This window comes from Dermatophagoides pteronyssinus, unplaced genomic scaffold (genome assembly GCF_027571235.1).
Source record: "Dermatophagoides pteronyssinus isolate colony J.1.1.1.1 unplaced genomic scaffold, Derpt_VIB-CSIC_2022.12 sq0012, whole genome shotgun sequence".
NCBI lineage: Eukaryota > Metazoa > Arthropoda > Arachnida > Sarcoptiformes > Pyroglyphidae > Dermatophagoides > Dermatophagoides pteronyssinus.
This window is the reverse complement of record NW_027461536.1, coordinates 973,051-985,018: the sequence shown is the minus strand read 5'-3', so window position 1 is coordinate 985,018 and position 11,968 is coordinate 973,051. Positions and strand designations below refer to the sequence as shown.

The 11,968-nt window shown below is 28.6% G+C and overlaps 3 protein-coding genes and 1 long non-coding RNA gene across 5 annotated transcripts; 3 read left to right on the top strand and 1 right to left on the bottom strand.

The window, feature by feature from the left end:
- Positions 1–9: 9 nt before the first annotated feature.
- LOC113791078 (uncharacterized) lies at positions 10–5,243 on the bottom strand. Of its 2 annotated transcripts, none has more exons than XM_027340804.2 (5): positions 4,783–5,243; positions 1,713–1,964; positions 838–908; positions 624–762; positions 10–559 (listed from the first exon to the last, which is right to left on the bottom strand). In XM_027340804.2, the coding sequence occupies exons 1-5, from the start codon at positions 5,227–5,229 to the stop codon at positions 407–409; spliced, it is 1,062 nt and encodes a 353-aa protein (XP_027196605.2). In that variant the 5' UTR covers positions 5,230–5,243; the 3' UTR covers positions 10–406. The 2 variants fall into 2 exon arrangements, with proteins under 2 accessions (XP_027196605.2, XP_027196606.2); XM_027340805.2 differs by lacking the exon at positions 4,783–5,243 and adding an exon at positions 2,707–2,981.
- On the top strand, positions 3,449–4,163 carry LOC142645484 (uncharacterized). The gene is made up of 2 exons (XR_012846613.1): positions 3,449–3,592; positions 3,682–4,163. It is a non-coding gene; the product is annotated as an uncharacterized LOC142645484 (long non-coding RNA).
- Positions 5,244–6,333: 1,090 nt separating the features above from the next.
- OstDelta (oligosaccharide transferase delta subunit) lies at positions 6,334–8,540 on the top strand. The gene is made up of 3 exons (XM_027340777.2): positions 6,334–7,671; positions 7,739–8,240; positions 8,313–8,540. Exons 1-3 carry the CDS (start codon positions 6,452–6,454, stop codon positions 8,523–8,525), a joined length of 1,935 nt encoding a protein of 644 aa, XP_027196578.2. The 5' UTR covers positions 6,334–6,451; the 3' UTR covers positions 8,526–8,540.
- Positions 8,541–8,626: 86 nt separating this feature from the next.
- On the top strand, positions 8,627–11,519 carry LOC113791051 (transmembrane protein 107-like). The gene is made up of 4 exons (XM_027340770.2): positions 8,627–9,077; positions 9,474–9,541; positions 10,039–10,139; positions 10,416–11,519. Exons 1-4 carry the CDS (start codon positions 8,997–8,999, stop codon positions 10,592–10,594), a joined length of 429 nt encoding a protein of 142 aa, XP_027196571.2. The 5' UTR covers positions 8,627–8,996; the 3' UTR covers positions 10,595–11,519.
- Positions 11,520–11,968: the final 449 nt, after the last annotated feature.

Below are 11,968 nucleotides of genomic sequence, written 5' to 3'. Positions count from 1 at the left end.
CATTAATAATTTTATCATCCATCGATCGAAAAAAATGTATCTTTTTTCATTTGTTAAAACCTGGAAAAAAAACAATTAAAATAACCGGAAATAATTATAAATAAATATCTGTTGATAAATTTCGAATGTTGTTGTTTTGTTTGATGGAATCGTTTTGAATTATCGATAGTATCGATAATTTGATTTGTCGGAAAAAAGAAAAAATTGAAGGGGAATATTATAAGAAAATTTTCTTGGTCATTTTGAAAATTTGTAAATCAAAGAGAATGTGAAAGTTTCTTCATTTTTTTGTGTTGGTTTTGTATATTTGTTCCGGAATGAATTAATTTTTTGCTCTACGATCATACCAAATGTTGATTGATCCCATAATTTTGCGAAAAAAAAAACAATATAAAGGTAATAAAATTTAAATCGCCTGAATATCTTTCAATGTTGTTTCAACTTCTTCTTGAAGTAGATGAGATTTTTCACGTTCACCCGATAATTCTTCTTCAAGACGATCAACTTCGGCCTGTAATTTTTGAACAGTACGTTCAGTCAATTCGGCACGTGCTTCAGCCTATAATCATATGAATGATAATAAATTTTTAGTAAAGATTTTATCAAAAATTTTTGTCACTAACTTCTTTAAGTTTGGCCGTAAGAGTCTTGTTACGATTTTCATATGCTTGTTCACGTATTTGGGATTTTTCTTCATTTGCTTCCAATGATTTAAGATTATTACCAACAATCCTCAATTCACTTTCTAATTCGGCAGCTTTGCTATTTACAACAACAAAACAAAACATGAAACAAGATTAATTAGGCATCTGTTTCCCTTCAAAAAAAACAACAAACCTTTCATTTTTCGAAGCACGTTCTTCGGCACGTTCAAGATCGGCTTCAAGCATGGCAATTCTTCGAGCCATCTTCAAAGAAAAAAACAATTAAATATTAATCATTATTATCATTATTTAACAATAAAACACCCGTGTACACACACACGTAACGACAAATTTAAATGATAAATCCATTAATTAATTGCTTCCATCGATAAATAACAGAAAAAGAAATAGAAAATAGATTTTCCCATTCATTCACTTATGAATGATACATTATAGAGAAAATGACAATCGCAATCGTTTGTTATCTAATTGTGTAAATAAATCAAATCAATAATGAACCCGGATTTGGCCATCATTGACTAAAAGACTGATTGACACCACTGACATTATTTCATTATTTTTATTTATATCCTTCAATTGATCAATGAACCAATATCAATCAATCAAACGATCAATCAATTATTTGATGAGAGAAAAATATCATTTTATTTTTATTAATTTTTTTTCTTGTTTAAAATTTAATAATTAATGAACGAAAATTAAACATTGATTTTTTTAAATGAAAAAATGAAAATTCAAAAGAAATAAATGATTTTGGCCAATGATTTTGTTGTTCAAAAACAACCAAACGAATTTCTATGATAAAGTCTGTAAAATATACTGTAAAAAATGAATAGGGTAAAGAGAGAAAAAAAACAAAAGGAAATATAAATGAAAAAAAACAAGGAAATTTTACAAAAATTTTTAATTATGGATTTTCCGGATTTGTTTTTTCCCGGACTTTTACGATGGAAGCATTTATGGATTTTTTTATCAAATAAATTTCTGTTTTACCATTGTGTGTGTGTGTACGTGAGTGTTAATATTTAAGTTATTTAAGTCTCTTACCTCTTCATATTTTTTATCCGATTCTTCTGCAATTTGTCTAGCCTGTGTTAATTGTGCTTCTAAAAATGATATACGATCATCTTCCATATTGGTTTTTGTTTCCAATGTTTTCCTAATACGTTCACTTTCATCTGCTGCTTGTTGTGCTTCTTCTAATTTCATTAATGTTATACGTAAACGTTCTTCAGTTTTTTCCAAATTATCTTCAATCATTTGTATACGACGATTTAATGTTGATACTTCCGATTCGGCCTATTATTATTATTTATTATTGGATTACAAAAAGTAGAAAAACAAAACAAAAATGATATTTATGTGTGTGATTTGATTGTGAAGGAATTGAATTGTTTTTTCAGTAGAAAAAAAACATGCATATAATTATTGCCTGTTGTTCTTTCTGCTACTGTCTCTGATTAAAAATATACATTTTGTTTTGTTGATAATTTCTTTTTTTCCATGTAAACAGGATCTCATCACCCATATATAAAAATGGTGATAATAATAAATTTGGATGAAATATCGATAATTTCTGTTCCTCATTTAGATTTGTTTAGAAATTATTATTATTATTGCATATCATTCCAATGAAAAATGAAAAACAAAAACAAATTCAAAAATTTTTTTTGTTTCCTAATATTCGACCCAAAATGAATGAATGATGACAAAACGAAAAAACACGATGAAATCCAACAATGTTGTTGTTGTTCAAATTGACAAATTCATGAAAAATAATGCGAGCTTTTTTGCTTTTTTGAAAAAACCGCACCCAAAGTGGATTATTATAATTTTTTATAATTTCTTTTTTTTTTTTTTTGGATTAGAATGTCACCATTATATAAACAAAACAAAAAAATATGGATATTTTATGGATACGATAAGAGAATGGGGTGATAAGAAAAGAAAAATTGATAATCGATCAAATCGATAGTTTCGTTCGATTTCGAATCATTTTGAGGAAGAAATCTCAGAAAAAAAATTTGTTCGGAAAACTTACTTCTTCACGACGACGTTTTTCAACTAAATATTTTTGATGATTTTCTTGTGCCGCTTCATGACTTGCTTCAAGATCCTCTTTCATGGATCGCATTTTTTTCTTCAATACATCTAACAATGAACCTTGATTGGCCATTTTTTTTTTGATTTGATTTGTTGATTTTGAATTTACAAATAGAAAAATTTACAAAAGGATTCGCTGACTTGATTGGCGAAAAACAACAATGATGATGATTTTTTCAGATGAAAAAAACAAAATTTATTTTGGTCCCCACAAAAAAACAAACTAAATGGCAGCGATAAATTGATTTTCAACCAAAATTAAGGAATGAATCACGGAATGTTACATTTACACACACACAAAACACAAATAATATTCAAAAATTCAAGAAAATTATCATCACAAATTTGTTTTTCCAACCAGAAAAAAAACAGAAACCGAAACAAAATTCTAGATTACTTTATATGCAAATACACACACACAAACACAATTATGCTATTGTTGTTGTTTGGAACATGACAACAACAACAACGATGATGATGATTGTGAAAACATTGACCAAACCCGAAATCAAATTTTATGTTGTTGTTGTTGTTGTTCAAAACATACACTCTTACACATTAAAGGTACCTATGGAGACCGGGAACAACACTTGAAAAAAAAACAACAAACTAATTTCAACCAAAAATATTCATTTGAGATTTAGTAGCAGTTGAATGATCATATAAAACCATTTAATCACCATCTCTGTATATATTTAAAAAAAACAACCACCACCATTAACCATCAATGATTATCATATCATTATTATCGTCGTCGTCGTCGTCGAATGGAGACAAATGTCGTTCAAAAATAATAACAACAACAACAAGAGAAATCAGAACAGGTAGTTGTGTTGCATCCTATATTTTTTATGTTTTCTTTCAATGATAATAGTGGTGGTGTGTTTTTTTTTTTTGTTGATGATAATGGTAGTGGTGGTATTGATGATGAATCCAATACTTTTGGAGAATTTTTTTTATAACTTCCAAGAAGAGAAGAAGCCACGCCAAAACAACAACAACAACAATAATAAAAATATAGCAAGTCGGCTATATTGAGTACATATTGGTTATGGTATGTCCTCGAAGCTATACGAACAACAACAACAACAACAATACGAGCCGCATTGGATCCTACCAAATAATAAAACAATCATCAAAACCTAACCTTATGGATAGCAAAAAAAAACCAGACATACAAAAAACATTTGCTGAAGCCAGATGTGAAATGAGAATCCATACAATTCACAAACACAAACATGAATGTCCTATATACACAATATATATAAAGGCGGTGTCCTCCGGGGTTGGTTTCTATTATCGACGATATAAATGAAGATTTTGAAGGTTGAATCCTGAATCATCATCATCATTTAAATGTGTTAATAATAAAAAAAATACAACATTAAAAATCTAGCAGCATTATGATATGTGTGTAATGAGTGTGATGCATTCAGATAATAATAAAAAAAATCATGATTGCAGAATAGAATCCAAAATTTTTCAATGAAAAATTGTAAAGGATTCAGATGATCTAGCGACATCTAGTGTTTGAGAAAAAACTAACTAAAAATATAAGCAACAGGTGTTGACTTTTGATTGTTTCAAACAAAAAAAAATGAAAAAAAAATGACTTTTTTTCACCAAAACTATCCTCATGACTATTTGACAAGAAAAATTATTTATTGTCGTGATGATTATCATCAACATCATCATCATCATCACAGAGAGACTGGACAAGATGACCAAAAAAAGATCGGAATTTTGCCATTGTCATCATCATCATTATCATAATGAATATTCAAACAAAAAGAAAACAGCTTGATGATGATGATGATAATGATGATGATTGTGTCGTTTTTTTCTGGACATAACACACACACACAATTTATGTAGATAAGATAATTGCAGCGCAAATTAGTTAGGATTGTAAATTCATTTCATATTTTTTTTTTGTTCTCCGATATGAATTTTTGTGGATAATTAACCCTATCATCACCATTCATTCATTCATATTTTTGGATCAAATACAAACCTTTTTCAATTGATTTTGTTTTAAATCTTTGATTTCATTAGCAATAATGCTAAATTTAAATAAAGTATTTGAATACATTGGTGAACCGAATGCTAATCCTGGATAACCAGTTGATGATTGTCGATTTTGTTGTTGTCTTTGTCGACGACGTTGTAATTCTTCTGTTTGTAAACTTGAACAACGTAAATATGATATATCATCTTCATCTATATCATCTGAATTTGATGGTGTTTTTCGGCAATTATTATTGATTTCAACATTGGTAGTCGTCGTTGATGATTGATCAATTTCATGATTATTATTACGGTCAAGGCCATTACGATGATGATGATGATTTAGAATTGGTAATTCATTTATATCGGTCATTTCAATACCATCACCATCTGTACGTATATCATTGGAAATATTTGGCTCAAAATCACATCCATCGGCTGGTTCTCGTTCCATTTTCGGTACTGTCGTTTTGAAATTTGTCAAGAAAAAATATATCTGCATTATCGAAAATTAATTTTGAATCAATCAATGAATCAATCGGACAACTTACCACAATTGGGTGAACAAAAAAACTTTGAAAATTGTTTCGAAAATAAATCAAAATCGTTCAGAATGTTCCGATCGATCGATTGATTGATTGATTTTTTTCAAACTAAAACCCAGAAAACAAAAAACATAATAATCATATCATATTTGATTAACATTCGATATGATTTTTTGATTTGTTTGTTTTTTATTTCAACTACTGTAAAAGGAATGAAACACAAAAAAATTGATTATTTTCATAAGAAACTTTCCGGGAAACAGAACAAAAGTGTTAAATATAAAAAAAATTATCAACAAAATAACCTTTTTGGATCAAGATAATAATATTAACATTTTTCTTAACATTTGAGCTAGGACTTGTTGCGTTGTTGTTTAACCCGGGTCTATATTACAATCAACAGATGATGATGATGATGATGATACAAACAAACAGAAAAATGTTTTGATTACGGGCGTGTTATTTATTATTTTATTATTTTATTTGTGCGTTGTTGCTCGATTTAGTTTATTTTTAGCTAAACAGTAAAAAAACTTTAGACTTATCATCACATAATTATATTGCTTATTATAAGAGCATCAAACATTCGTTGATGTCTGTGTTGTGTATCATAAAAAGAGTGAGGAATTAAGCTAGGAAAGAGAGTGTGGAGATGAGAGGAGAGAATGAAGAAAGTGATTGAAATTGAATTAATCCATAATTTTGTTGTTGTTGTTTTTGTTCTATAAATTCCGGGGTTAATTAATCAATTAAGGATCATTAACGATTTGGTTGATTGAAATTTATTTTCTCTTCTTTGTTAATCACCGAGAAAAAAGGATTAGTTTTTTTCTCCTCTGATTTTCCTGGATTTTTTTTTCCTTTTTTTTTAAATTTTTTGGTTTGAAAAAAAATTCAAAAAATTAAAAAAAAATTCATTTTCCAACCGAAAGATGTCGTTGTTGTTTCATTTGGAATTGATAAATTTCCCGAAAATTTTGGCCAAAGCACACGTGTCTTTGAGTGGAAATTATTCGGGAATTTTATTTTATTTTTTCTATTCTTTTTTTTTCTCTGGTGAATGTTCCGAATCGATCACATTTACCTGACGATTCTATTTGATTGAATTTCAATTTTTCTAACCAAATCATCATGATTTCATTCCAACATTTTATATTCGTTCTAATATTGTCGGGTCATTTATTTACATCGATCCAAGCTATTGATGAACCACTAAGCCTGACCGATAATGATAAATTACGGCTACGAAAAATTGTCGAATTAAAAACACCGTTGTCGGAAAATACATTGGCCAACATTTACTATAATGTTAATCTTAGGATTCATCTTGATAAATCCATAACAGAATCGCAGAAAATCTGTGATCATATAAAAAAAGATTCTGGTGAAACAATTGAATCGATTTATTTTCAAACATCGATTGCTAAACTAATTACCGGTTGTCAATTGGATCAAACAAAATTATCCATCAAATTACAATCATTAATTAATGATGATTTAATTGTTATGGATATTTATCGTGCTGGTTTATCATTGGCCAATATGGGCAAACCATTAGATTCGGCAAAATTTTCTCGATTATTGATTGAAGCATTAAAACGTGAAGATTCATTATTGAACACTGGATTGGCATTTCAATTGGCATCGAAATTTTCAAAACCACAGGATCAAAATCCATTCGTAGAAAAAATAGCCGATGTTATTGTTCAAGCGGATGAAGTGAATGCAAAATATCTTCAATTTGAAGGCGGATTAGGTGTTTCATCTGCTGTCATTCGTGGCATCTATCAATTGGCTACCGCTGCTAATAAACCTGTTGGAATAACTGCTGCTCAGGCAACAAAATTTGTTAACTATTTTCTTTCACGTAAATATGTTCTCACACCGAAAGGTGTATCGGAAGTAATCGAAACATTGGCATTATTTACAAACAATAAATATCACATTCCATATATGATTACCAAATTTGGATCATCGGCATTATCGGCAACCGAAAATCCAATTTTAACAATAAAAGTTACAAATGTTCTTGGTGAATCAGTTGGTCCGGTAACAGTTACCGGAACATCATTATCAATGAACAAAGATAAAAACAATGCAATAATGAAAAATATTTCATTCAAACCGGTCGCAGGTGATAGTACATTATTTGCATATGATTTTTTTGCCACAAAATCATCATTATCATCGGGTTTCTATACAATGACCGTAAATGTTTCACCACAAAAGCCTGATGCAAGAATACTTGGCAATAATGGAATTCCAATCGGTTTGACTATTTTGACAAAGGTTAAAATTGATAGTGCAGAATTGACCATTACCGATGCTGATGTTGGTACGAAAACTTTTGGGTAAGAATTGTTTTTTTTGATTTTGAATAGTTATTAAAAAATTGAAATTTAATTTTCTCATTTAAAGCCTTATATATCCATCATCACTTGATCAATTGATCGATGTTGATTATTTACAACGTATTCAGATGAAATTTCAGATTAAAGATTCACAAAATGATCAATCAGTTCGTGTACATCAAGCTTTTGTTCGTTTTTATCATTTGGATACTAAACAAGAAATAACATTTGTTTCGGAATTAGATTCGAATGGATTCCATAAAATTGATCTCAATCTACCGGCAAAATCAAAAGATTTTAATGATCTTTCGGGTAGATATCAATTAGATTTATACATTGGTGATCCATTGATTATTGAAGCTATAAGCTGGAAAATCGGTACAATTAATCTACAATTTGGTTCATCGCAATCAAATTTGATGACAGCAACAGCTATTCATCGTAATGAATATTTACCAAAACCTGAAATTAAACATATATTTCGTGAACAAGATAAACGTCCACCAGCATTGGTATCGAATTTTTTCACCATATTAGCTATGTTACCATTGCTTGGTTTATTTGTTGCTGTAAGTATTTTAATTTCCTATTTTAAATGTAAATCCTTTTTATAATTTTTCCAATTTTCTTTTTTTCAATAGTGGTTCAAAATTGGTGTAAATTTATCAAATTTTAAATTTTCATTATCGGCATTATTATTTCATGGTAGTATTGCAGCCATATTTTTACTATATGTTTGTTTCTTTCTTAAATTGAACATGTTTCAAACAATCAAATATTTGGCCGGTTTAAGCTTTATTGCCTATTTAAGTGGACATTCATTATTGTCAAATTTGATTCGTAATAAAAAATGATAATTTTTTTAAATAATAATTTTAAAATGTATACTACATGAAAATAACAATAAAAAATTTATTTGAAGAAAAAAATTTTTTCCCTTGTTTATAACGTTTATTTGATACTGTTCCAATTGGATCTTTTTCTGTCTGTCTGTCTGTCAGTTTTTTTCACGCAAAATTACCATGGTAACACACACAATGTGTGATGGCCAAACAAACAAACAATGATTCATGTTTGGAGCCAAAGACATTGAACGAAAGAGAGAGAGAGCGAAAAAACTTTCCTATCAAACAATAATCCTTGATAATCGATTCCTATTTTGATTATTTTGTTTTTCAATTTTTCATGTTTTCTTATCCTTCCACTTCCCCCCTCTCTTCCGAATAAGAATTACCTTCCAAGTATTTTTTTCGTTGTTGATCATTTTATCATTGAAAACTCTTCAGCAAAAAAAAAAAATTGATGTTTTTTTTTCTTTAAAAAAAATGAATAAATGGATAATATCCTTACGTTTTATATCGCTTGTGGCACATTTAGTCCTTGTCATTTTATTCATTTCAAATCGTGTAAGTATAATTATTATCTTTTTATATTTATTTTTTGCCAGTTGTTGATGATAAAAATAAACGAAAGTAAAGACCACATTCGAATTGAATTGAATTGGATTGTGACGACGGTGATGATCATGATCAATGATCATTGATCATCAATTCGTTAATTTTCAATGTCAATCTAATTAATATTAATGTTTTTCTTCTGCTTCTTCATTTCATTTCTTGTTTGTTTGTTTTCATTTCAATAATAATTATATTCGATGTTTGGGGTTTGGTTGTGTTGATGATGATGATTCGCACCATTTTATCATCATCTTTATCAACAAAAATTTTTTATTTGAAAAAAACATGATTCTTATCAAACCATGTTGATATCGTTTCTTAATTTGGCCACCAAATAAAAAAAAGGATTATAACGTAAGGATATGTTTATCATGGAATCATACTGATAATGAATATTGGTCAAAAGATTATGAGTACGTTATCTATGAATTTTGATAATTCTTTTTCCTTTTTCGAATGTTTCCTTTCGAATGTTTTTTTAGTTTTCTTTTTTTGTCTCTTCCTCTGTTCCTCTTTAATTTTTTTTTCATTCTCCAAAATCATCATTTTCAATTTAGTTTTTTTTTCCATTCGATCGCGATTTAAATTGATTGAATGAATTATTAATTTCAAACGTTACTAATTTTATTTATTTATTTATTTCCATTTTGCCCCCACTTCTCTCCGTCCATCGATCGATTGATTGATTGATCGATAATAACGATATAATGATAAAACGACATGGTCGTCATCATCATTATCATGTCATTATCTGAATCTGGAATGTTAAAAACAACCATTTGCTGTTGGATGTTTTGTTTGGAACGCAATTTTCCCTCTCTTGTCTTATCATATGCGATGGCCATCACCAAAAAAAAAAAAACTTAATGATAACGATTATGGTTGATAATGAATAATGTGATTGAGAAAGATTGGTAGTTGGACTGTCCCTTTCGATCGTATTTTTAATACTCGAATTATTGTCATTCATTACGGGTATTACAATGATACATCCTAAACAAACATTATTTTGTAAGTATTTTATCTGTGTGTTTTTTTCTACCATAATCATCATCATGATGATAATGATTATCACAATGACGATGTTGTTGTAGACTTTTCCCATTTTTTTTCCAAAAGATTTTTTCTTTCTTTATTTTTCCTGATTTTTTCCCACGAAACACCTAATCAAAATACAATCAACTAGAGCCCTTGTCTGTCCTTCAAGAAAAACTTTTTTTTTTTTTATTATGAAAAACTAATTTTCAAATGATTTTATTTTTTTTTTTTATTTTGATTATTTTACAGCATTTTGTTTGCATACATTCGGTACAATTTCATTAACATCATTCATATTGGATGGTTGGCAATGTCAATTATTTTGGTGGTTATTTGTTGGAACAATTTTATTACCATTTTTAACTGAATCCTATATAGTCATACATACTATTCTATTATTATATAATACAAATCTAACCTATATGTAATTGAAATGTCAAAGAAAAAGAAATGGTAATAATTTAAAGAGGTCAGAACCAATTAAAACAAGCAAGAAAGAAAAAGAAAAAGAAATAATGACCAAAAATTTATATTGAAACGAAACGAAAATGAAATAATCTAGACCAGCTGGATCAAGACAACAACAGAGGCAACCGAAAAATATTATTACCCAGCATCATCATCATCATTAAAATTGATGTTGGTTGCGAAAAAAAAAATGTTCCAAAAAACTTGTTGCTTCATTATCGTTGTAAAAAAGCCATCATTAAAGTTCGAGCATTTCAACAACCTCAACAAACATTTCAATTTGGTCCATGATCATCTTGATGATAATAAAATAAAAGTTTGTTTCCTAAAGAGGATTCCTGAAGAGGATCCCAAATTACCATCATCATCATCATTGTACATAGAGAAAAAATCTTCATCATTTTTTTCCTCATTCCTTTTTTGATTATCATCATCATTATGACCACCATGACTACCACTACTGTCACTAACAATCACTTTTTTTTTGCTTTTTCCATTTAATTTTTCAAAACAATCGACCCAACCAACAATTGAGAAACAAAACTAAAAGCAAATAGGAAAAACAAACTAAACAAAAAATGATCCTCTCAATGTCAAATATGTTTCCATCCATCCATTTTTTTTTTGCCATCACAACATGACATTCATATGGCCTTAAATTGAATGAATGAAAAATCCTGAATAGTGATAGCAAAAGAGAGAAACATAGAGAGAAAAAAACAAGTCATACTAACTACGAGAAAAAGAGAAATATCTCCTATGGTGTCCAATATTTTGACAATGCAAAACATTTTTTTTTCAGCAACCAAAAAAACAAAAAACAAAATAATCAAAATGAAATGAATAGACAATGAATTTGCAATAAACATCTATATTTCAAATGAACACAGTGGAAAAAATTTGTCAACATTTGATGCATCCATCAAGGAAAGATCTAATTTCAGATATATTTCATTCATAGTTTTCATTACAACAACAGGGTGTTTTTTTTGTCTTCAATTCTATATATCAATAATCCTATTGGATTGTTTCATTCACTTTATTTGATTAGTTGATTTTTTTCTTTTTGGTCTGGTTTAATTTCTGTTTTTTTAAATGATAGGTTTCCTGGATCAAAGCATCTTTATTTCAATAATAAAAAAAGTATGTCATCCGAAATGGATGACAAAGTAGTAGAAAATATTAAAAAAAAATGGAAATGACCAAAACAAAACAGAAAAATGTCAAACTTGGTGAAATTTCCATTTCCAACCAGGTCTAGGATTCTAACAGGAGAAAAAATGAATAAATATCCTGGGCAACAACAACAACAACAAAAACCGCACCCTTGGATG